This window comes from Silurus meridionalis, chromosome 12, assembly GCF_014805685.1.
Source record: "Silurus meridionalis isolate SWU-2019-XX chromosome 12, ASM1480568v1, whole genome shotgun sequence".
NCBI lineage: Eukaryota > Metazoa > Chordata > Actinopteri > Siluriformes > Siluridae > Silurus > Silurus meridionalis.
The window spans coordinates 6377246-6398882 of record NC_060895.1 but is presented as its reverse complement, the minus strand read 5'-3'; the positions used below and the strand labels follow the sequence as shown (position 1 = coordinate 6398882).

Genomic DNA, 21637 nt, shown 5'->3' with positions numbered 1-21637 from the left:
TAACTTACCATGTTTCATATTTTAATTGAGATCGAGCTCCAGCAGTAGTTAATATATAATCATGATTCTTTTATAAAAGACACAAAGCTCGAAACATTTGTCAATAGTAAAAAAAAACCAAAAGAAAACAACAACAAAACGAGGCAAATATTGCACACCCAATTAGGGCTCCAGACAGAAAGCACAATATAATATCAGAGGTCATAAATAACAAACCGTATATGTTTTATTTACAGTCGGAAACACAACAAAGATCAACCTAAACAGTGATTCCTCTAATTAATATACATGTAAGTGCTGAAATATATTAATATCTATCCAAAAAAAAAAAGAAGAAAGAAATAACTCAGAGACCAAAAACTAGCCTGAAGCTACTTTTTACTTCTTAAACCCTGATCTTCATCGGTGCACACAAAGACGGACACATGCAGCACTACAGCATTTTTTTAGGATCACACAACACGTTTTGGTCTTTTGGCACCTGGCGTCACGCAAAACCTGCAGGTGTCGGAGCTTTACGGTAATCGCTGGGTATTTCGGTGTGTTCATGAACCAAATGCATGCTGGAAATGCACAATAATGACAGCGATACATTTGATACTGTACAGAATTTTCTGATTATAGCTACATCTTCCTCAGATTCACCCATACCAGATGTATATATGGAGTGAGTACTTAGAAAACTCAAAATACTTAAACCTGAGGCCAGAGAGCTGCATAAATAAAAAATAATATATATGTATAGATTGATGTCATTTTGTGATATGCTTTTGTGCTGCTTGTTGAAAGTATGAATAATATAATCGGCCTGGAAAATGTGAATTAACGGCCACATTCTTATAATTATATTTTGCTAACCGCCTTGCAGTGCAGATCGCACGATGAATGAAAGAGTTTGTAGTGTTTCTGCATTTCTGCAGCACTTGATGTACCAATTGCCTGGTAAAGACAAGGCCCATCATGTCCCTACAGCCTTTCTGGTGTTCGTCTAACTCGTTATAGTTGGACCCGCGTTCTTTGGTTGATGTGGACGCACCATCATGGTGTCAATGTTAACTGGCTTTAATCTCTGGAGTTATTTTCCAGATTGTGTTTTAGGAGGCAGTATTACAGTGTTGTACCTCGTCTTCTACACGTCATGTGAGAAAGCTCTGAAAATCCCGTCCTTGTTGCCCGGCGGTATTGTAATTCCTAAAAATATATTCAAGCAACAAAAGCAGGACTAGCGCAGGCAACTAACGGCTAACGCTGAATACAGATTTTTAGGTCTTAATACACCATGTATCCTGTTACATATACTGGTTAACATTCACTTTTGTACATATGAGCAAAGGAGAACTACTCAGAATGAATCAGATGTTAGTGTGAAACAGGGCAGTCCTGTTTTAAAAAAACAAAAACAAAAAAGCACTGCCTGCCAATGTGACTTGTTTCACACCTCATATGGGCCTTTTTCATTGGCTGTCTCCATCAGAGGCCTATTCAGAGACCTGTCGTCATTGGCCCGTGCTGGCAGTGGCCAAACTCAGCTGGATTTGGGATAATCACCTTAACACTCTCCTATAAAGACTCTCTTATTTCTGTGAAGCCCCCCCCCACCAACCCTGCCAAGTTTGATGGGTCCCCCAGATGCACACGAACACATTGGGTTATCTTGGGCTAGAATGGGCGGGACACGCTAATAACTAGTTTGGTGTAAATATATATATCCAGGCGAGTGCACATGTTTACACACCTTTGATTGGATGTGTTCACATGTTCCTTATTTAGCGATCACACAAGCACATACACTGTTCCTGGAACTGCCTCTCCACTCTACCTTATTCAGAACCCTTGACTTTACACTTGCAACCCTGGAACAAGGAGTGTTTGTGTGGGTGTGTGTGCGTGTGTGTGAGTGTAAGAGAGAGAGAAATGGTAAATAGAATACAAAAGAGAAGGCGACATGAAAAACCAGCGTCACTTGTTTACCCACACAGCCAGCATCTGAACTGGCTTCATCCTACTCCATCACAGCTCCCTCTGACATCAGTCCCATCCATTGTCCTTTATCATGTGGGCCAGTTCGATGATGAACTTACCCTCCTTATACTTCTGGCTGCTCTCAAAGGCATGCTCCTACAGAGAGGTGGACAGAGAGAGTGAGAGAGCAGAATAAGGACTGGAGTTTCAAAAAGGATCAGTTTCTTTCTTTTTTTTCTTTCTCATGGAGAAACAAATAATACAGCTGGCTAGACCACTGGGCATGTGTAAGCTCAAATGAGCTGTTCAGACCTGTGTCTGAATAATCTTGCGATTTCCATGGACAAGTCCCTGATTTCACCTGCATGCACTGTGTGCAACCTTAGGAAAATCATCTTTTCCTCTCCTCTCACATGGCTAATCTGACACGCTCATGTCGAATTCTCCTTAAGAACATCAGAAAGATTTCTCCATTCCTATCCACGCAGGCTGCTCAGGTGCTCATCATTTCTACACTGAGCTACTGTAAGCCCCTTCTGGCAGATCTGCCGCTGAGGGACCTCAACTGTTCTTCAATAGCACCCCATTGCTACAGTCTCTCTAATGGCTTCCTGTAGCTGCCTGCATCAAATTAAAATGCGGACGCTCGCCTGCAAAGCTAAAACGGATCACGCCCACCTATCTCACAGCACACATTCTCTAGTTGGTGGTGGAATGAACTTCCCCCTAGATGTCCAAAAATCACTAGCAGGCCTCAAAAGACTCTTGGAAAAAACTAAACTAGCATAAAAAGAGTTGATAGACTGATGCTTTTCTTAGTTCATAAAGACCAGTATCACCATCAACTAGTATACAGTATATTTTTTACTGATAGAGCAAATGCCGAAAGCCATGAACATAAACATGTGACCCACACTCCCATACATAAGCCTTCCCCAAACTTTTGCAGCAGAGTTGAAAACACACAAGTGTAAAGACTTGTATACGGTATCATTTCAGGTTCCTTCTTAAACCAGGGTAACTAAAGACATTTTTGATGTGTTTAAAGACAAAAGTTAGAGTAGAAGAACTCAAGTATCCAACATGCAGTCCTGACCTCAACCCCACTGAGCACATTTCTGATGAACTGTAATACTACTTTTACTAATGATCTTGTCATTAAAGCTCTAAAACTCTACACAGCCACGCTCCAAAATCTAGTGGAAAGCCTTCAGATGAGCAAAGGTTATTTTTACAGCACAGTCAAGAAGAAATCTGGAATGGGATGTTCAAAAAGTGCATTTGGAAAGGCAGTAATGTGTCTAGAAGTAACCCGGTTAATGATTTAGCTACTGCCCCCAGTCAAAACTTCACCGATTGTATAGTTTCCAGAAAGAGACTGCCCAAAATAATCTCTCTATAGCCTACTGACCTGGTAACTTTGGATGACGCAACTCTATACAAATAATTTGATGAATATCACTGGGTTTCCCAGAAAATCAAGATAAGTCTGTTCAAATTTCTCAAAATCAACCGGTCTGTTTGGTAATAACGTCTCCAAACAACCTCATGGTCCCCTCCTAAATAACAAGATCACCTTTGGGTGCATATGTTTCTACATTTTGCCATATGTACGTGCCCTAATAACTTATTCGACAGGCCTAAACAGAAATCCAGAACCACCAACACATAAAAATACCAGCAAGTGGTGCAGCTGCTGAGCGAAAATGGACACCTTGTGAAGAGCAAAGAATGCAAGCCTCTTAGGGATTGACTTTAAATGTAGACTTCCAATCTATTGCATGGTGTGACAGTACGTTGTTATCTATTTAGAGATCAGAAATCAGCTGATGCGTGCCTGTGACTGTACGTCCAAATATGCTCCTGTGATTATTAGAGAGCATACTTGGATGCAAATGCCTAAATGGGGCCAATGTTTGTGAGCAGTGTGTTGCCTGGAGATCATTTACTGGTGTAAAAGTGTCTGCATATGTCATTACACTCACATATTTCCAACCTAGTGTTGTTTTGCAGTTCTCACAGTAGATGTCTGCTACTGCATGCAGACCAGTGAGGAGCACTCGCTCTTCTGCTGGACCACAACCTACATTCACCCTTTTGAGAGACAGACAAAAGAGAATGTGTGGAAAATAAGCATATATATTACATCGTATGAACATATACTACTCCAGTTCAGGAGGGCTAGAGTCCAGTACAATTTGAGTGCCCTGCTTTAACACATCTGACCAGGTTTTGTTGTGTGTTAGAGCAGGAAAAAAATAGCAAACAGTGTTGGAATTTGTCCCCTGAGGACTGGAGGTAAGCACCCTCGCTAAATACTTACACAGAGTTGAAAAGATACGCTCTGCCTTGGCTCCCTTGAAAAGACTACAAGAAAAGCAATAAAACAGCTTATAAGCATCTCAGAGCAGATTTGTCGATCAAAACCTGCATTTTGTCTCGTCGGTGTTAAACAGTTACAACAAGCTGTGCGGCATCTGCTAGTCTGACCTCAAGCTGTCATCTCCCCTGCTCTGATCATGTTTGCTCTTGCCTGCTACCACAGTTTGATATGTACCGTATTTTCAGGACTATAAGCTGCTAGTTTTTTCCCACGCTTTGAACCCCGTGGCTTAAACAATGAAGCGGCTAATTTATGGATTTTTCCTGGGTTTTTCCCGGTTTCACAAGCTTCAAAACCAAAAAACTGAGACCCATAATATTAGACCAATGAAATTACGGAACGGGTTCAGGTGAACCAATGAAATTCTTTATATTAAATCGCATGCACTCCCACTGAATCGGGCCGCACCACATCATAAATATGGATAAGATTCCATAACTAACTCCAGTTGCAACAGAAATCATATAAGCACAGACAGGTTTCCAAAACTCGTGCTTTTTTATGTTTTCTTGGCAACAGCGTTACGGGTTAGTCAAAGAAACTTAGAATTGAGCATCAGAAAATAATAAGGACATATTCCTCAGTCTTGCACACATGCAGTAATACCGGAAAAATGCGGCGACAGGCTATTCCCAAAATACCGCTCTGCTCTTAAAGGAGCACAACATATTTCACCCGTTACACCATGTAACAGACACTGTCTTTCGTTAAAGCCTGTGTAAAGTTCATTAGTTTCAGTGTAGACTGCAGCTTATTTATGCTAAAAATAAAAATATTTGTCAAATTATTTGCGGCTTATATATGGGTGCGCTTAATAGTCCGGAAATTACGGTATTCATTCTTTCATTCACACATTTACAGGGTTTCAAACTGACTAAACGAAAAAGTGAATAAATAACAAATAAATAATAATAAAAAAAATTCCATACAGAAAGTCACGATCACCTTCGAGATGAGCTCGTCGTGGTTGGCGAGGTGTGCGCGGCAGTGGATGCAGCTGTAGGTGCGGTGACAGGTGGGAAGGTAGGCCTGGAAGGTTTTGGAGCGCGTCATGGTGAGCATAGGCGGGCTTGGTGCACGTTGCACGAAGGGGCTCCCGGCCCAGGACGGCTCACATGGGAAACAGCGCAACACACACGTGAGGGCCGTGGTGGTGCGTGGGGTGGGACACACACCTGGGGAGAAAAATATTGTTTCAAAACTTTTTGGGGTGTCTCCGACTAAGGATATACAAGGATATGAACATAGAAAGAGAGAGAGAGAGAGAGAGAGAGACACTGAACTGGATGCATGCTGATAGCAAGGGACATGAAAAACATAAAAAGAAAACACACAGAAAGAAACAGAAAAATACAGTGAAAGTCAGAAAATACAGTAACAAAGTGTGAACTAGTGCTGGTCTGAATGCTGAGATAAGAATTCTATCACAGAGATGACAGACTGAACTGACTAGCCACTTTCATAATAATACCTACAATCATCCAAAACATGAAAAAGCAGCACAAATATATAAATACTGGTTTCAGCTTCAGTGAATCTTTAGATTAAAATTTCATAATCAATCCATCTTGTCTGGAATTAACATCCAGCATCATTATTATACAGTATTTCAGAAAAGGAAAATCTGTGATTTTCTCTCTCTCTCTCTCTCTCTCTCTCTCTCTCTCACACACACACACACACACACACACACACACACACACACACAGGTATACAAAACATCCAGTGAGTAGCAAATCCTCTGAGAGCTCACAGGAGAATAGCCAGACTGGTACAAGCTAAATGAAGTGATATGATAACTCTGATAACTTTTACAAACATGGGCAGAAAAGCATTTCAGAATGCAGAACATGTGGAACCCTGAGGTGGATGAGCTACAACAGCGCTGACCCAAATCAAGTCATACCACTGTCAATCACGAACAGAAATCTGAAGCTACAGATTCACAGAAATTGAACAGGTGAAGACTGGAAAAAGCCACCTAAGCTAAAAAATCAAGATAATAAATAAAACGGAAATAATGTAAGCTATGCATTCTTTCTGTGCAGCCCGGTACCAATTGACCCACGGACCGGTGCCGGTCCGCAGCCCGGGAGTTGGGAACCACTGGCTTAAATGACACAGTTTAGCAATATATTATGGTCACAATTTACATTTATATTTACGACATTGGCAGATGGCCATATTCAAAGCAACTCAATTATCCTATTTATCAAACTAAACAGTTCAGGGTTAAAGGTTGCAAAAGGGTCTTACAATGGCGGTTTGTTGGTGCTGGGAATTGAACCCACTACCAAAATCCTCTTACCAGTCTTACAAATCTAAACCAGTAAGCTACTACTTCTGAAATTACCATCTAATATTAATAGCATCCAGCCTGGGCCATGTAACAAGCGAATCATATCCAAATACACTTTTGTATATTTCACCAGAGTCCAGTAGAGCAGCTTTGTGATGCAAAAATGTCTACATGGACTCCCTACACTCCATTATGTCTTTAAAAGCCTGTGGAATCCACACCCCAAAGAGCTAAAATTATTCGGTTGCAAAAGTGGTCCTGTCCTTAATATTCCTAGGGTTCCTAATACAGTAGCCACTGAGTGTAATGAGACTGTAAGAATATATTTTAAGATGCAGCCCCACGGTAGCCACAATGAGCTGCGGTTAGCAATAACGTCATCCTGTGGAAACGGAGAGCGCTTTCTGGTCGACTGCTGGAAACTTGCAGCAACAATAATAGCATGTGTGCAATGAATACATGTAAATATATGTAACTGTAACTGTAAATGGAGAGACCTCTGCAGCAAGAGAAGACGCTGGGGCTACAAATCAATGCTTCTGTGGAAAGCAACCCTTGTGTTTGTACTATTGTTACCCTGGAAAGGCGTGGGCATAATGAGGCCACTGAGAGCTTGCATACACACACTCATGCACACACACACACACACACAGTAGTCTCCCACATGCAGACGCACAAACTGATGCATTCAAAAACAAATGTACTGGCACATGGGCGACCTGCTGTGTCCGCAGTATGCCTAGAGCTGACCACTATACACGTATTTCAGGACTCAGCTATACACATACTTTCTCCAGGAGCCTGGGGTGTTTCATTACCACGTCCATTAGCACTGAAATATTAGCTGCCCAATAGTATAACCTCAGGCAGCACACAGAATAATTTTTGTTTTGTTGGCATAAATACATCGCATTATAATTACTGAGAAAATTGAAACCTAATTTTAAATGGGAAGGGGCAAATTTATACTGTTTCCATAATGTTTTAGCGACCAATGGAACTTAAGTACTGTCCCCAGAGGTCCTCCGCCAACACAAACATCCGCTAGAGTGGAACCATTAAATGAGATTAAAAGGTAAATGTGGTGTGGTTAATGAGGATGAGCAGACTATTAAATCCTTCCCAATCAATTTAATCAAATCCACTCGGAATTAAAACGAGAAGAAAATGTTCTAATCTACTGCTAAAATCACAAACTCGCTCTGACGTGGGTTTAAATGACCACGGTATTTGATTCGACGTTATTCATATTGCGCTTTAAGCAATCGACATTGTCCGAAAGCGCCTTTACAGGATTGATTAGATTACAAATACACATTTCAGCATCAGAAATTCGCCCCAATAGGTTTATCTTTAATGAGTAATATATAACCCTGAGATGGTATGAGAAAGAAGCCTTGACAGAAACCAGACTCCAAATGTCTGTGCATTACAGTTCCATCATTGCTGAGGTCATCATCTGTTCATTAGTGGACACAAAACTGTTCATGGCTATTGCAGCCTAGAGCCATTATAGCAGTTTACGAGGTGGTATCAATAAGTTTCGAGATGAGTTTTGTAACACGCAAACAGCAGCAGAAGGCTACACGCACAGTCACAGAAAGCACCTACCTTCATAAGTCAGTGTGCCTACAGACATCGTCCTGTGTACATCGAGCGCTGCGCAACTGGTGCTATTCCGACCACGTGTGTTACCACATCTGTTAGCACGTCAACACTATGCTAGCAGAGAACCAGATGTCACTGTGGAATCAGGATGGCCAGGAATCACAATGTCGTAGACCATAGCAATGTGCAACTCTGTGATTCCTGGCCATCCTGATTCCACAGTGACATCTGGATATGGCCAGAACCTGTCACTGAACCATCCCGTCTGCTGGTTTTTCCCTCAGTTGCTGCTCCAACTCATGATTCTAGTTTCCAGTGCCAATCCCTAGTTACAAATGGGTTAAAGGAAATACCAGTGGCTCTGTTGCTGGAATGCTTTGGGCCCACTTGTCCATTAAGAGGAAAAAAAAGTAACTGCAAATGAATAAAACATTTCTAATTTTAATCTACAATTTTTTTTAAATGTCTTCTTTTTCCCCAGACGGACCATGCCCCAAAACATTCCACTCAGGCCAGCTGTTTTATTTGTAGAACACTTAAAAGAATAGGCAACGTCACAAAGCATGTCTACATAATTAAACAGATAAGGAATATAAAATTTTAATGAATTCATTAATTCCTATAGGTTTTATCTCTAATGAGCAAGCCAGAGGTGATAGTAGTGAGGGAAAATCTTCATAAGATGTTGAAAAACCTTGACAGGAACCTGACTCAAAAGGAAAACTCATTTGAGTGACCCAGAATGTCCATTCATTATAGTTTAATCATTGCTGAGGTTATCTTTTTACTGTTGGAGACAAATGTACAACTTTTTATGACAATTGCAGCCCGAGGCCACAGTTTATATTAATTACAGTCCAAATCCAAATTTATGGATCTTGAGTAATACTGTCCACAGTAACTTATATTTAGTCTGTGGAAGTATATTAAGCTGGAGTGAGTGGTTTCCAATTGCTAAGAATTCCATCCTAAAGGTCTGAAGAGCAGAAAGGGAAAGGATCATTTGTTTTGACAAATTATTTTTTTTATTCCCTGGTCATCATAGTCACCAGATCAGTCAACTGATGGACTTTTCAGGGGCCAATACTGCTGCAGATATAAACTCAGTAGAGAGGCCAATAGCCAATATCACAATGATGGCCATTCCTTGTATCTTAGGCCAATATAAACAAAAATAAAATAGCATACATTTGCTTCATTTTAGGAATATTTCCGCTTCATTCAACATTCAGGTAATGTTCAGTTACAGAACCTTTCCAAGATGGTGTTGGTTCTATGATGATCGCAAATGTTGTGCTATTTTATGAGTTGCTCAGTAGCTCCTAGTTTTATAACCACAGTGACTGTATAAGACTGTAGAAAGAACATTACTCATAATCTTACATTCCAGTGCTAATGTTGGTTCTCCTTCTCCAGTGTTCTGCAGTGTTGGGCAATAACGCTTTACCGGTAACGCGTTACTTTTTACAGTAACTAATACTGTAAGGCGTTACTTTTTAAAATAAAGAAACTTCGTTACCGTAACCGTATGGCGCGTTACCCGTTACTTTTTTAAATGAATGAATTTCGGCTGGAGTGTAGATAACAACCTAACCTGTTTACAGCATCGTGGCATTGTAGGATTGGTGGATGAACCACTGTAAACAGGAAGAAGACGCACTGTAGGATTGGTGGATTACCCTCTGAATACACGAAGGGCGTGTCTCTGTTTATTCAGGTCTGTGCAGCAGTAATGGTGAGTTGAGGCAAGATGAGTTTCTCAAAGTGGAAATATGCTCATTATTTCACTTTAGTTAAGTATAAAGACAAAAACTTTTAAAGCAAATGTAAGCTGTGTCTTTCTGGTTCGAAGCTCGTATCTACTGCGATAAACAGCAACTTCAATCTGTTGAAGCTCCTCCAGGACCTCCATGCCTGAGGAGCTAGAAGCTAAACCGGTGTTCTGTTCTACATTGTTGATAGTTTTCATACTTCAGCTGTGAAAAGAACATGTTTAAGAGCTCAACACAACAGCTTTTATGATGCAGAAGCCACTTTAGTTTTTGATTCTGAATATATAATTCAGCTTGTTTTGTTATTTATTTCAGAAATCCTTGTGATATATTCAGTTTGTGCTGCTCTGACTTTGATAAAATAGTGTTTAAAAATTACTTTGTGTTTAAGTCAGTTTTGTGTTTGTATAGATAATAACGCATAAAAGCGCATTAATGTAACTATTAAAGAAGCTTCTTTAAAAAAGTAACTAAAAAGTTACTTTTAACAGTAACACATTACTTTTTGGTGTAAGTAATCAACAAAGTAATTGCGTTACTTTTTGAATGAAGTAACTGTAACTAGTTACTATTTTTTAGTAACTAGCACACCACTGGTGTTCTGTATTGTTTAAAGACTATAATCACACTCTTGATGTCACCCAACTCAGCATGGTAAAAAAACTCTACTAATGGAAGTCAAATAGCAATAGTCTGGACTCAATGCTATGCACATATTTTTGTGGAGAACATTTACAAAAACTCTTCATGCACTAAATCTGCTCCCAAAAACAGTTTATCTAAATGTGAAGAACTTCACCATGTGGATACTCTGAAGTCCATCCACTATATATTACCAGTCAGTTAACATTAATTGGAAAATGAGTAAAAAGAGGAAAGGAAGTTCAGATTTAATGACTGATGTTTTTATTTCTCCAAGACTATAATTTTCCACTGCTAAAACGGAAATCCCAATACCACCGAGCAGCAAGAACGAGGGAATGATTTATTTGGCGCAGTCATCCTGCCTCTGCTAATGTAGATTTAAAGCTTGAACGTTTTGTAATTTATAATCTATTTTGGGAAATGTTTTGCATAAAAAGTGTATCTTTCATTAAAATACATGACGTTTGGTTTGTTTTATTTTCTACAGAAGTCAGCATACATGCATTAGTGAAATTTTCTACAGATTTCTCATCAGCTACTGCTACTCATATGATCATGTCTCTCGCGTCACATGACTTTTATTGTTAATTAACGTTTTGTTTCAAATCAACAGTCACGTTTTGCACAACGCTCCTTGTTTAGCCTTTGTCATTCATTGTTCATGCTGTAACTCTATGTATCTACAGTGGACGTTTCAGAAATAATCTGCACTTGTTTGTGCACTTGCACCTTTGATTGTCAATAGTAAACATTGAATAAACTTTCTTTTTCGAGAAAATATATATGAATTCTGAAATGTTAAACATAATTATACAAAATGTGCATTTTGATCATCACTATATTTATATTATATATGTATAAATAAAATGTTTTTCATTAAAAAATATATATATCTTTTTTAGTGCATTCAATCCTCCTAAAACTGATATAATTGCCCATTATCATGATCATCACTGTTTATCACAACAGAGTCTCAGAACAACAACCCCTCACAAAACCCCAACCCCACCCACATGCCCCACACACACACACAAAACACAAAAGCTCAAAGTCATGCCCATGAACAATGTAAACATTTTTTTTTACAAATCTAAGTATAAAATCTAGGCCCTTTTAAGTTTTGTTTACAGTCCTGCCTCTCTTCTTGAAAAGCACCTCAGAAAGGGTCTGATGCAGTGGTGATGGGTGGTGCAGTCCGCACTGGGTACACTCTTGCCGAGCACAACAACCTTCCTTATGTAACCGAAGCAGCGCTGCCCGTAAAAAAAAAAAAAAAAAAAAAAAAAAAAAAAAAAGGAAGGAGGGCAGAGTGTGCACGTCCTTATGTTCCACCCATCACTGCAGAGGAAGAGAGGCGAGCCCTAAAGCCTTGAAAAAGCCCTTCTTACAACGGTTCCACTGTCACAGTGACGAGAGAACACACGGTGCTATATATTTGCATTGATATCAAAATGAATATGAAACATTCAGATTTCCTCTTCCTGCCTATCTGGATGTGATTGACTAATGACAGGACATAAAACCAAGGTCAAATCAAATACCGATTTTGTTGTTGTGTCTGCTCTGTGCTGAATAGACGGGGGTGCACACTCTCAGGCTGCATCAATTTAGGCGAATGTAATCAACAAAACACTTATAAACATCACTGCAGAGATGAGACCATGTGGAGAACTCGGGATTACAAAAAGACAAGGGCTACAGAGAGGTATGTGACTTTGACAGTACAACTCAATCAGAGCAGAAAGAGAGATAAACACTTCTGTGCATCATGGGCAAGAGATCTAGTGAGACGTACTGTATTAGGACATGTTTTATACACTGCTGAACGACAATCAAACATTAAACTAACACTGCACAAACACTGCCTTAAGTTGGACTGATGACTTATTATGACTTTTATATTGGTGAATGTTTTATTCAGCTGAAAATGTAAACCTGAAGGTAACGGTAATCTATATTAAATTGCATCACATTGCATCACTGTATGGTTCATAAATTTGGGTTCAGTGTGAATCAAGATGTTAGAAGTGACAAAATGGCCATTATTTGCCTTTTGGGATTTTGTTTGTAGGTCAGCCAGTAGTTTGTATGAAGCTTGGCATAACTGACAACAGTATCGCTGATAGATTCTAAACTACTGCAATAGAAGTTGGAGCTCAGTGGTTAATGTATTGGAATTTGAAACAGAATGTCATAGGTTTATTACGTCATGCTGGGCCCTTGAGCAAGGCCCTTAACCCTCAGCTGCTCAGGTATATGAATAAAGAAACTGTAAGTTGCTCTAGATAAGGGTGCCTGCCAAATACCATAACTGCAAATATAAACGTGGACGATTCAACTCTCTGCAGAAAATGTGGGACAGCAGTTTCAAGATAAGCAAAACAATATTGTGTCTCAGTCTGCACATTTCAATTTTTGACAACTTTATAGACTGTACAAACATTAACAGTCCATGTTACGCTCTGACTTCAGATGACAGCAATAAAACACATTTCTCTGGTGGATCTTACACCATTTTGAAAAAAAGTTTGTGAACACCTGACTATAAGATGTGCTTTATGAACGTTCCACTCCAAATGTAGTTCCTATTTGCTGTTATAACAACCTCCACTCTTCTGAGAAGATTCCAGTAGATTTTGGAGTGCGATTGTGGGAATTGGTCTCATTCAGATACAATGGGTTAGTAAACTCATGTACAGTGAGGAGGCCTGGCGTGCAGTCAGCATTTTAATCCATTCCAAAGGTGTTCAATAGGGTTGAGGTCAAAACTCTATAGCAGGCCAGTCAAGATCTTCACTCCAACCCATATAAACCATATCTTTATGGAAGTGGCGTTGTGCACAGGGGCATTGTCATGCTGAAGTGGAAATTTTGAACATATAATTAAAAACAACATATACCTGAAATAGCCGTGTTCCAATACTTTTGCCTATATAGTGTAGCTTTGCCTAAAGCTGTGAATGTGTCTTTTATAAAAAAAAAAGAAAATAATAATAATAATAATAAAAAAAATAAAATATATATAAGAAATCCTAATGCTAGTTAATGGCAACTACAGCAGACTTGTAACTAGCTTCTTTTTGTTTTTTAACTTTTAATTTTATAACTAAATAAGTTCTTCTAGTGTCACATGTATATTGGTGTATTCTATTTAATGCTTTATTTCTTGGCTAATATATATATATGTACTGTGTATATATATATATATATATATATATATATATATATATATATATATATATATATATATATATATATATATATATATATATATATATATACACACACACACAGTACATACCAAAAGTTTGGACACACCTTCTCATTCAAAGAGTTTTCTTTATTTTCATGACTATGAAAATTGTAGAGTCACAATGAAGGCATCAAGGGCTATTTGACCAACAAGGAGAGTGATGGGGTGCTGCGCCGCTGCGCCAGATGACCTGGCCTCCACAGTCACCGGACCTGAACCCAATCGAGATGGTTTGGGGTGAGCTGGACCGCAGAGTGAAGGCAAAGGGCCAACAAGTGCCAAGCATCTCTCGGGGAACTCCTTCAAGACTGTTGGAAGACCATTTCAGGTGACTACCTCTTGAAGCTCATCAAGAGAATGCCAAGAGTGTGCAAAGCAGTAATCAAAGCAAAAGGTGGCTACTTTGAAGAACCTAGAATATGACATTTTTCAGTTGTTTTACACTTTTTTGTTATGTATATAATTCCATAAATAATTCCACATGTGTTAATTCATAGTTTTGATGCCTTCAGTGTGAATCTACAATTTTCATAGTCATGAAAATAAAGAAAACTGTCTGGTCTGTACTGTGTGTATATATATATCAATATCATCAGGGCTGTCAATAAATTAAAATATTCTGTCGTGATTAATCGCATGATTGTCATTTGTTTAATCGCACATTTTTATGTGCCCTAAATTTACCTTAAATTAATACCTTTTAAAATCACTTTTTTCAAGTTTTTAATACTCTAATCAACATGGGCATGGACAAATATAGATGCTTTATGCAAATGTATGTCTATTATTAGTAAAAACCATACTCAAAATAGAGCATGAATGCAAATAATTCTTTTAAATGTTTTATTTACGGTGTTTCTAATTACGTAAATCATCAGGACATCAGACGGAACTTTTGCTATGTTTCCACACGGATGCTTTTTAATTGCCAGATGTGTGCATTATGGCGGTTTTTGGTGCTTCATTTTGAGATTTGGCACATCAGTAAAACAAATTTTTGGTGATTATAAATAATCTTTCAGTGGTGTTAAAGGTTTGCTTCTTTTATAATTATTTATTTATATTTTTAATAAAATTGGTATAGAGGACAGGGGGGTTATGGAGATGTATGATCCGCTGTGGCGAACCCTAACGAGAGCAGCCGAAAGAAGAAGAAGATTGTAAAAGAGAGATACGCGTGGCATAAATGTTAATAAAAGTAGTGCTGTTTAAAATTAATTTGTGTTAGTACGGTTAACACATTAATTTTGACAGCCCTAAATATATATATCAGTGGTGGGTGGTCAGGGCCAACAAGGCCTTTTCTGCTGGCCTAAACACTATAAAAAGCACTGACCTACATTTACAACATAAATTCTAATATTTGTTCTATGAAATTGTATTAATTTATTACCAGCAGTTTATTATTTATATTCTCCTAATTTCGTAGCGTTTCTCTTGGTTGCACTGACTCCACTACGTGTATGTAGATGTTACATTTTTTGTCCAAGCAGATTTCAGCCTTTATGTGCTGCCATGTCAATCTAATCTGCCCAGGGCCTGCAAAGTCTGTTCTGCTGGCGTTTTTACCATAAGGAATATTATCAACGAGTCTGTTTCTTTAACCATTTAAATTTCATATTCGCCTCATTTTTCTGTCCTCTGATTGGTTGGTCAAAGGAAAACTGTTACAGCCAAGTTCACTGGTAAAACACATGTGTAGTGCTGCACACATGAATACATCGGAGCTAGACTTTTTTTATGCCTACGGGGGAAGAGAAATTGATTTGGTCTCGGACATTCTTAAAAATACATTCTCAAGAAAAGCTAGACATCGTGAGATATCGGCCAACCCCGAAGCTAGCTAGCTTGTCTCAGCTTGTCTTTTTATGTTTTTGTCATGTTATTAGACAAACATTGATTCTGACCTGCTCCAGATGATGTAGGTGCACAGTTGTTGTTGTAGTGTAGAGGGTAGGAGTCTTAACTGGGTTTTTTGCTTTAGTAAAATGGTATTCACCCTCCATATGTGAAATGCCTCTCTCTGTAATGCCGTTGCATAAGATGCTGTTGCTAACTATGTTCATGTGTCTTTTTTTCCCTGCACGTTAACAGATATGAGAATCTCTTGCAAATTAAATTTAATCTATAAAGTGATATAACTGTAAAAATCCAGGTTATGAAACTCTAAACCACAACTCAACCACAATTGTTTCACAGCTTATTCGAAACAGGTCTCGAGCGCATTACAGTCTCATATCACTTCACCAATTGAACTGAAATAACAAAAAAGTTAACTTAACTGGTCATTATTGCACACAGGCAAACAACAACCGATAATTTCAATTATTCCAATTAAATGTATATTACTGCAGAAAATACATGAAATAAATAAACAATTATTGATTCTTGTTAAAAGGCTTTCCGGTCTCATTACTTCAAACTCTTGTGCTCACTCATTCTCTTTTTCTCTTCCTTTCTCTCTTTTACTCTCCCTATCTCTCTTTTACTCTCTCTCTGCTAACTGCATATCATTCGTCAAACCTCTGTTAGATGGGATGTGTTAGAAGTAGTTCTACACAAAAGAGAATGATGTATAAATATGTATATATATTTATTTTAATTTTTAAATCAAGCCTACTGCTTGTCGTCCAAATAACCGATTATCAAACATAACCATACACACACACACACACACACGCACACACACACACACACACACACACCGGTACATCCTCTGTGACATAAAACTTCACTCGCTTCAGTATAAATAAATTATACAATTAATAGTAATAATTAACATTTTTAACCACTCGTAAATAAAACGACTGATTTCGCAAAATTATAGTTGAGTAAGAAGTAAGATTTTTGACTTTGGAAAGTAGTGAAGTTAAAGTCTCCATACATAGAAATCCTTCAGTAAAATCTACTTAAGTACAGTAATGAATTACATTTACTTTGTTACTGTCCACCACTGATAAATAAATAAAAAATTATAATTATAATCTGCTGCGGCCCCGGGTTCGATCCCCGGTCAGGAAACCAACCCCAGATAAATGGGGAGGGTTGCGTTAGGAAGGGCATCCAGCGTAAAAATGTGCCAAATCAAACATGCGGATGATCCGCTGTGGCGACCCCTAACGGGAGAAGCCGAAAGAAAGTTTATATTATATATATATATATATATATAAAATTTGATATATAGTTTCTCACAAAAGCGAGTACACCCCTCACATCTTTTAAGGGACAATACTATAGAAATGAAAGTATATATTTAGAGTAGAGTCAATGTGCAGCTCGTATTGCAGTACAGCTACACTGTCCACTAAAAATAACAACATAAAGCCATTATTGCCAACTAAAGTGAGTACACTCTAAGTGAACATGTCAAAACTGTTTTTATGTCAGTATTTTGTGTGAGCATCATTAATATCTTGCATTGCCTTAATCCTCCTGGGCATGGAATTCACCAGATCTGCACAGGTTGTTGCTGGGATCCTCTTCCACTCCTCTATAATGACATCACGGAGCTGCTGGATGTTAGACACATTTGTGCTTCTCCACCTTCTGCTTGAGGATGCTCCACAAGTGCTCAAAAGGGTTCAGGTAGGCCAGTTGTCATCTTGCATGTTTGGGGTCGTTTTTTTTTTTTTTTAAACTGCCTTTCTGCACAGTTTCTGAAGAGAGGGCATCACGTTCTGCTTCAGAATGTCAAAGTACATGTTAAATCCATGTTTCCCCTCAATGAACCCCAGAGTTCCCAAGTACCAGCAGCACTCATGCAGCCCCAGACCATGATGCTTCCACCACCATGCTTGACTGTAGGCAATTTTCCTGGTGGTCCTCACAAGGGCGTTGCCACACATGCTGGACACCATCTGAGCCAAACAAGTTTATCTTATCAGACCGAAGGTCTGATTCAGCAAATTGTTTGCGGGCCATGCAAACTGACTTGTTGCAGCATGATCCAAAACAATGATCCAAATGACCCAAGTTCTCCCATACACCCCACTACTGTGCTCCCTCCACTGGCTTCCAATATCTGCATGTATCAGATTCAAAACACTGATGTTTGCCTACAAAGCAAAAAATGGACCAGCACCCTCTTACCTCAGAGACCTCAACACACCTCACACTGCACCATGCTCAACTGATACCAGCTTCTCTCAGGGTAAGAGGTAAGTATACTTCAAGGTTCTTTTCTGTTTTGGCAATAACGTGGTGGAATGAACTTTCCCTAGATGTCCGAACAGATGTCTGAACAGAGTGCCTGTCTATCTTCAAGCAACGGGTAAAGAAATTGAAATATTCAACTGCAATTGCACCTCTACCAAATGAAGGACATTAGCTAAGAACCAAGAACTGGTTGAAGATTTCCTTTCAACATGCTCAGCACTGCTTGACTCTCTACAGTATAGATTTATAGATAAGACATAGGAAGGGAAGCTCAATGGTTGTGAGTTCCAATCCCTGCATCACCTAGTTGCCACTGTTAAACCCTTGAGCATGGCTCTTAATCCTCAACTGCTCAGGTGTATAAATGAGATAATTATAAGTCGCTAGCAGTAGTCCGCTAAATGCTATTTATGTAAATGATTTACAGTATAATCACACCATCCAGTGCCACCTAGATGAGGGCATGTTCATCTCAATGTTTATTATGCTTTCTCAGTGTTTTCCCTGTCTCTGGCTTCTTCATTAAGAATACATTTTTACTGGATTTTCATATAGGTAAATAAAATCTAAGTGAACTCATTTAGAGAATGCTCATCAGTACTAAACAATAACACAGTGCGAGTTCCACAAACTTCATGGACAAAGGTCCAATATTATCTTGCCACTTTCATACAGTATAATCTCTAGGATTGAAGAAGAAAAGAAATGCCCAGAGATACAGTACAAAAATCACAAAAGGGTAAGTATTGAGGAGTATGAAGTTTGAGTAAAAGATATCTTACAGGTCCTGTTGGCTGTTACTTTAAATATTACAAGATGAATAGCACCGTCATCTGCAACATTGAAAAAAACAACCTGGTGAAGCAGGCGAAGACAAGGGAAAAAAAAACACAGGTATTATAACCGGGGGAAAACTTATGATAGATGAATGAGTGAAAGTTAGATGTAAAGCATGAAAAAAAATGTTGTCCTTACACAAATGCAACAATGCCAGGCGGCAATTGTTCTGCACTGAAGTGCAAGGAACAACAAACCAGACAGTTTAATACTTTCTGTGACATCACATGGCCAAGTGCTTGTTTGGTACAAATGTCATCATGCAGCATGACAATATACCGACGTGAACATACACTAAGGAATGAAATGACTATTTGATGTCCAACCAGGAAGTCAAATAACAGTCTGTAATAATCCACTGGCCTGAGCAAGCACTGGATCTCAACCTGACTGAGCTTCACTATAAAATCAGGAGAATAAATGTCCTACAAACTTGTTCAGGAAGTTCGGATACTTGGCAATGATACCTTGATTTAAAAAGCTTACAACATATTATTGATTACAAACTTTTACCCACTAGGATAGTCACTGATTTTGGATGATCGCCTGATGAGATAAAATAAGAAACTCTGACACAGGGGCTAGAAAATAAATATGAACATTAACAGCAAGAGTCCTTATTAGATCTAGAAAATATTACATCACCCCTGTTTTAATCAGTCTACACTGGCTCCCAATTAAATCTTACATTGATTATAGAATACTACTACTGAAGTATAAAGCACTTAACAGTCTCACACCGCAGTATCTGAGTGAACTTCTGTACCAGTATGATCCTCCACGCCTACTAAGATCAAAATGTGCAGGCTATTTGTTGGTACCTCAAATAATAAAGACTACAGCAGGGTGCAGATCTTTCTCTTATAAAGCCCCACAGTTATGGAACAGCCTTCCAATCAGTGTTCGGGACTCAGACACAGTCTCAGTGTTCAAGTCGAGGATGAAAACATGTTTATTTAGTCAAGCCTTTGATTGGTATATTTTTCTTAGGTAAAGGATCTGGAGGGAACATGGATATAGAGTGTTTGGTGAACTGGGATATTTGTAAGCTGTCGTCCCCTCACATTCACACGTTCACTCAGGTTTGTTGACGGTGGTGTGGTGGGTCGTCTCTTATCCCAGAGATCCCTCATGTCTGTGTTACCTTCTGGTTCTCCCTTTTAGTTATGCTGCCATAGCGAGTCTTGCCGGAGTCCAAACTGCACAGTGACATTAACTTTCCTTAACATTAACAATAAAGACACTTAATAATCCATATCCTTCCCTTCTTGTCACCCCTCTTCTCTCTCTCTCTCTCTCTCTCTCTCTCTCTCTCTCTCTGCCTCTGGATGGTGTTGTCTTCGACTCGAGGCCACTCTGTGCAGCTGGGGATGATTTAACAACAGCCTGGGAATCCATGAAATTATGGAGAAAGAACGGGAGCTTTGAGGATGGATTTGGACTGTAGTTAATGTCAACAGTCTCTTGCATTGACTCAGGACTACAGTTTGTAAGTTTGTATCTGATCACGATTACTGCACACCTAAACATTGTATATATGCAATCTGAAATGGACATTCGGTGCAACCCAGATGAGGATGGGTTCCCTGGTTCCTCTCAAGGTTTCTTCCTTATGCCATCTCAGGGAGTTTTTCCTTGCCACAGTCGCCACCGGCTCGCTCATCAGAGACAAACTTACAGTTATAAAGAATATATCTATTCTTTATCACCGCATTATCTGTGTAAAGCTGCTTTGAGACAATGTTTATTGGTAAAATGCAATACAAATAAAAATGAATTGAACTGAACATCAGAAGGATGTTCTTGAATTTTTTTTTTTTTGGCTTAGGAATACTTTTACTGTTTTCCCCCACTAGTGATGATGATATCCATGATTTCGATGCGTACGGTCATATTGCCAGGTTTTTTTTTTTTTATTAGAGTCGTGGACGTTTGTTATTTCTGGAACTTTCCATTCAAAAGAAAACAGTCTCAAGCTGACTTTATTTACCGGCCTACATGTTTTGTGGTTATTGACTGTTACATGTAAAAGACTCAACAGACAAATAAACAGGTTAAAAGAAGTGCGGAAGGAATTGAGGGTCTATTTTATGCAAACGCACGCGCACACACGCGCGCACACAGAGTTTCACTTTAATCCATATGTTGCAGTGCACGCGCCCAGCTCTATAAACTACAGCTTGCCTGCTGCGTGCGTGCGTGCGCGTGCGTGAGTAAATCATCAGGGCAGACCCAGCACTATGATGAACACTAATTCTATCTCCTCCTTCTGCTGTTATCGGAGGATGAAACTGAAATGACGCAGTGAAATAACGCGGTGGTCTTGACACTCAACAAACCTGGCACGCATTACAAATGCAGTTTGCATGAAACACTTGGTTGGAAAAATTAAAATCCGAAAACACTTGACACCTGCGTGTATTCAGGGAGCTTCAGAAACCACAACTAGATGAGAAAAAGTCCTCAGAAAGTTTGACACCTAGAAAGAAAGACAGAAATGCAAATAAATGCAGCTCTTATTTACCTTTGAAATGTTGAAAATACTCCCAAAAGCACCGTCTGCTTTGTTGTAAAGGAAAGGCAGCGTGTGTGTTGGGAGAAACCGTGTGTGTGTGTGTGTGTGCTCTGCAGTGCTTCCTCTGCGGACGCGTTTTGGGGTGTTTCATGGAATTGAGCAGAATTGGAATTGAGCATCATCGTGCGCGTCACAGACACTGACTGAC

The 21637-nt window shown here is 39.1% G+C and overlaps 1 protein-coding gene across 3 annotated transcripts; it reads right to left on the bottom strand.

Annotated features, from left to right (window-relative positions):
- ypel2b (yippee-like 2b) lies at positions 1 to 21637 on the bottom strand. 3 transcript variants are annotated; one of them, XM_046863472.1, is made up of 5 exons: positions 21439 to 21608; positions 5291 to 5520; positions 4286 to 4329; positions 3948 to 4056; positions 1 to 2118 (listed from the first exon to the last, which is right to left on the bottom strand). In XM_046863472.1, exons 1-5 carry the CDS (start codon positions 21578 to 21580, stop codon positions 2029 to 2031), a joined length of 615 nt encoding a protein of 204 aa, XP_046719428.1. In that variant the 5' UTR covers positions 21581 to 21608; the 3' UTR covers positions 1 to 2028. The 3 variants fall into 3 exon arrangements, with proteins under 3 accessions (XP_046719428.1, XP_046719430.1, XP_046719429.1); XM_046863474.1 differs by lacking the exon at positions 21439 to 21608 and adding an exon at positions 18860 to 19074; XM_046863473.1 differs by lacking the exon at positions 1 to 2118 and having other exon boundaries at positions 3965 to 4056; positions 5275 to 5520; positions 21439 to 21637.

Bases quoted from the DNA above. Each gene is read 5' to 3' on its own strand.
- ypel2b (XM_046863472.1), bottom strand. From the start codon at position 21,580: ATGAAACACCCCAAAACGCGTCCGCAGAGGAAGCACTGCAGAGCACAC. The intron at 5,521-21,438 runs GTAAATAAGAGC...TTTTCTCCCCAG, and splicing joins GTATTTTCAACATTTCAAAG to GTGTGTGTCCCACCCCACGC. The intron at 4,057-4,285 runs GTAAGTATTTAG...GTCTCTCAAAAG, and splicing joins GCGTATCTTTTCAACTCTGT to GGTGAATGTAGGTTGTGGTC.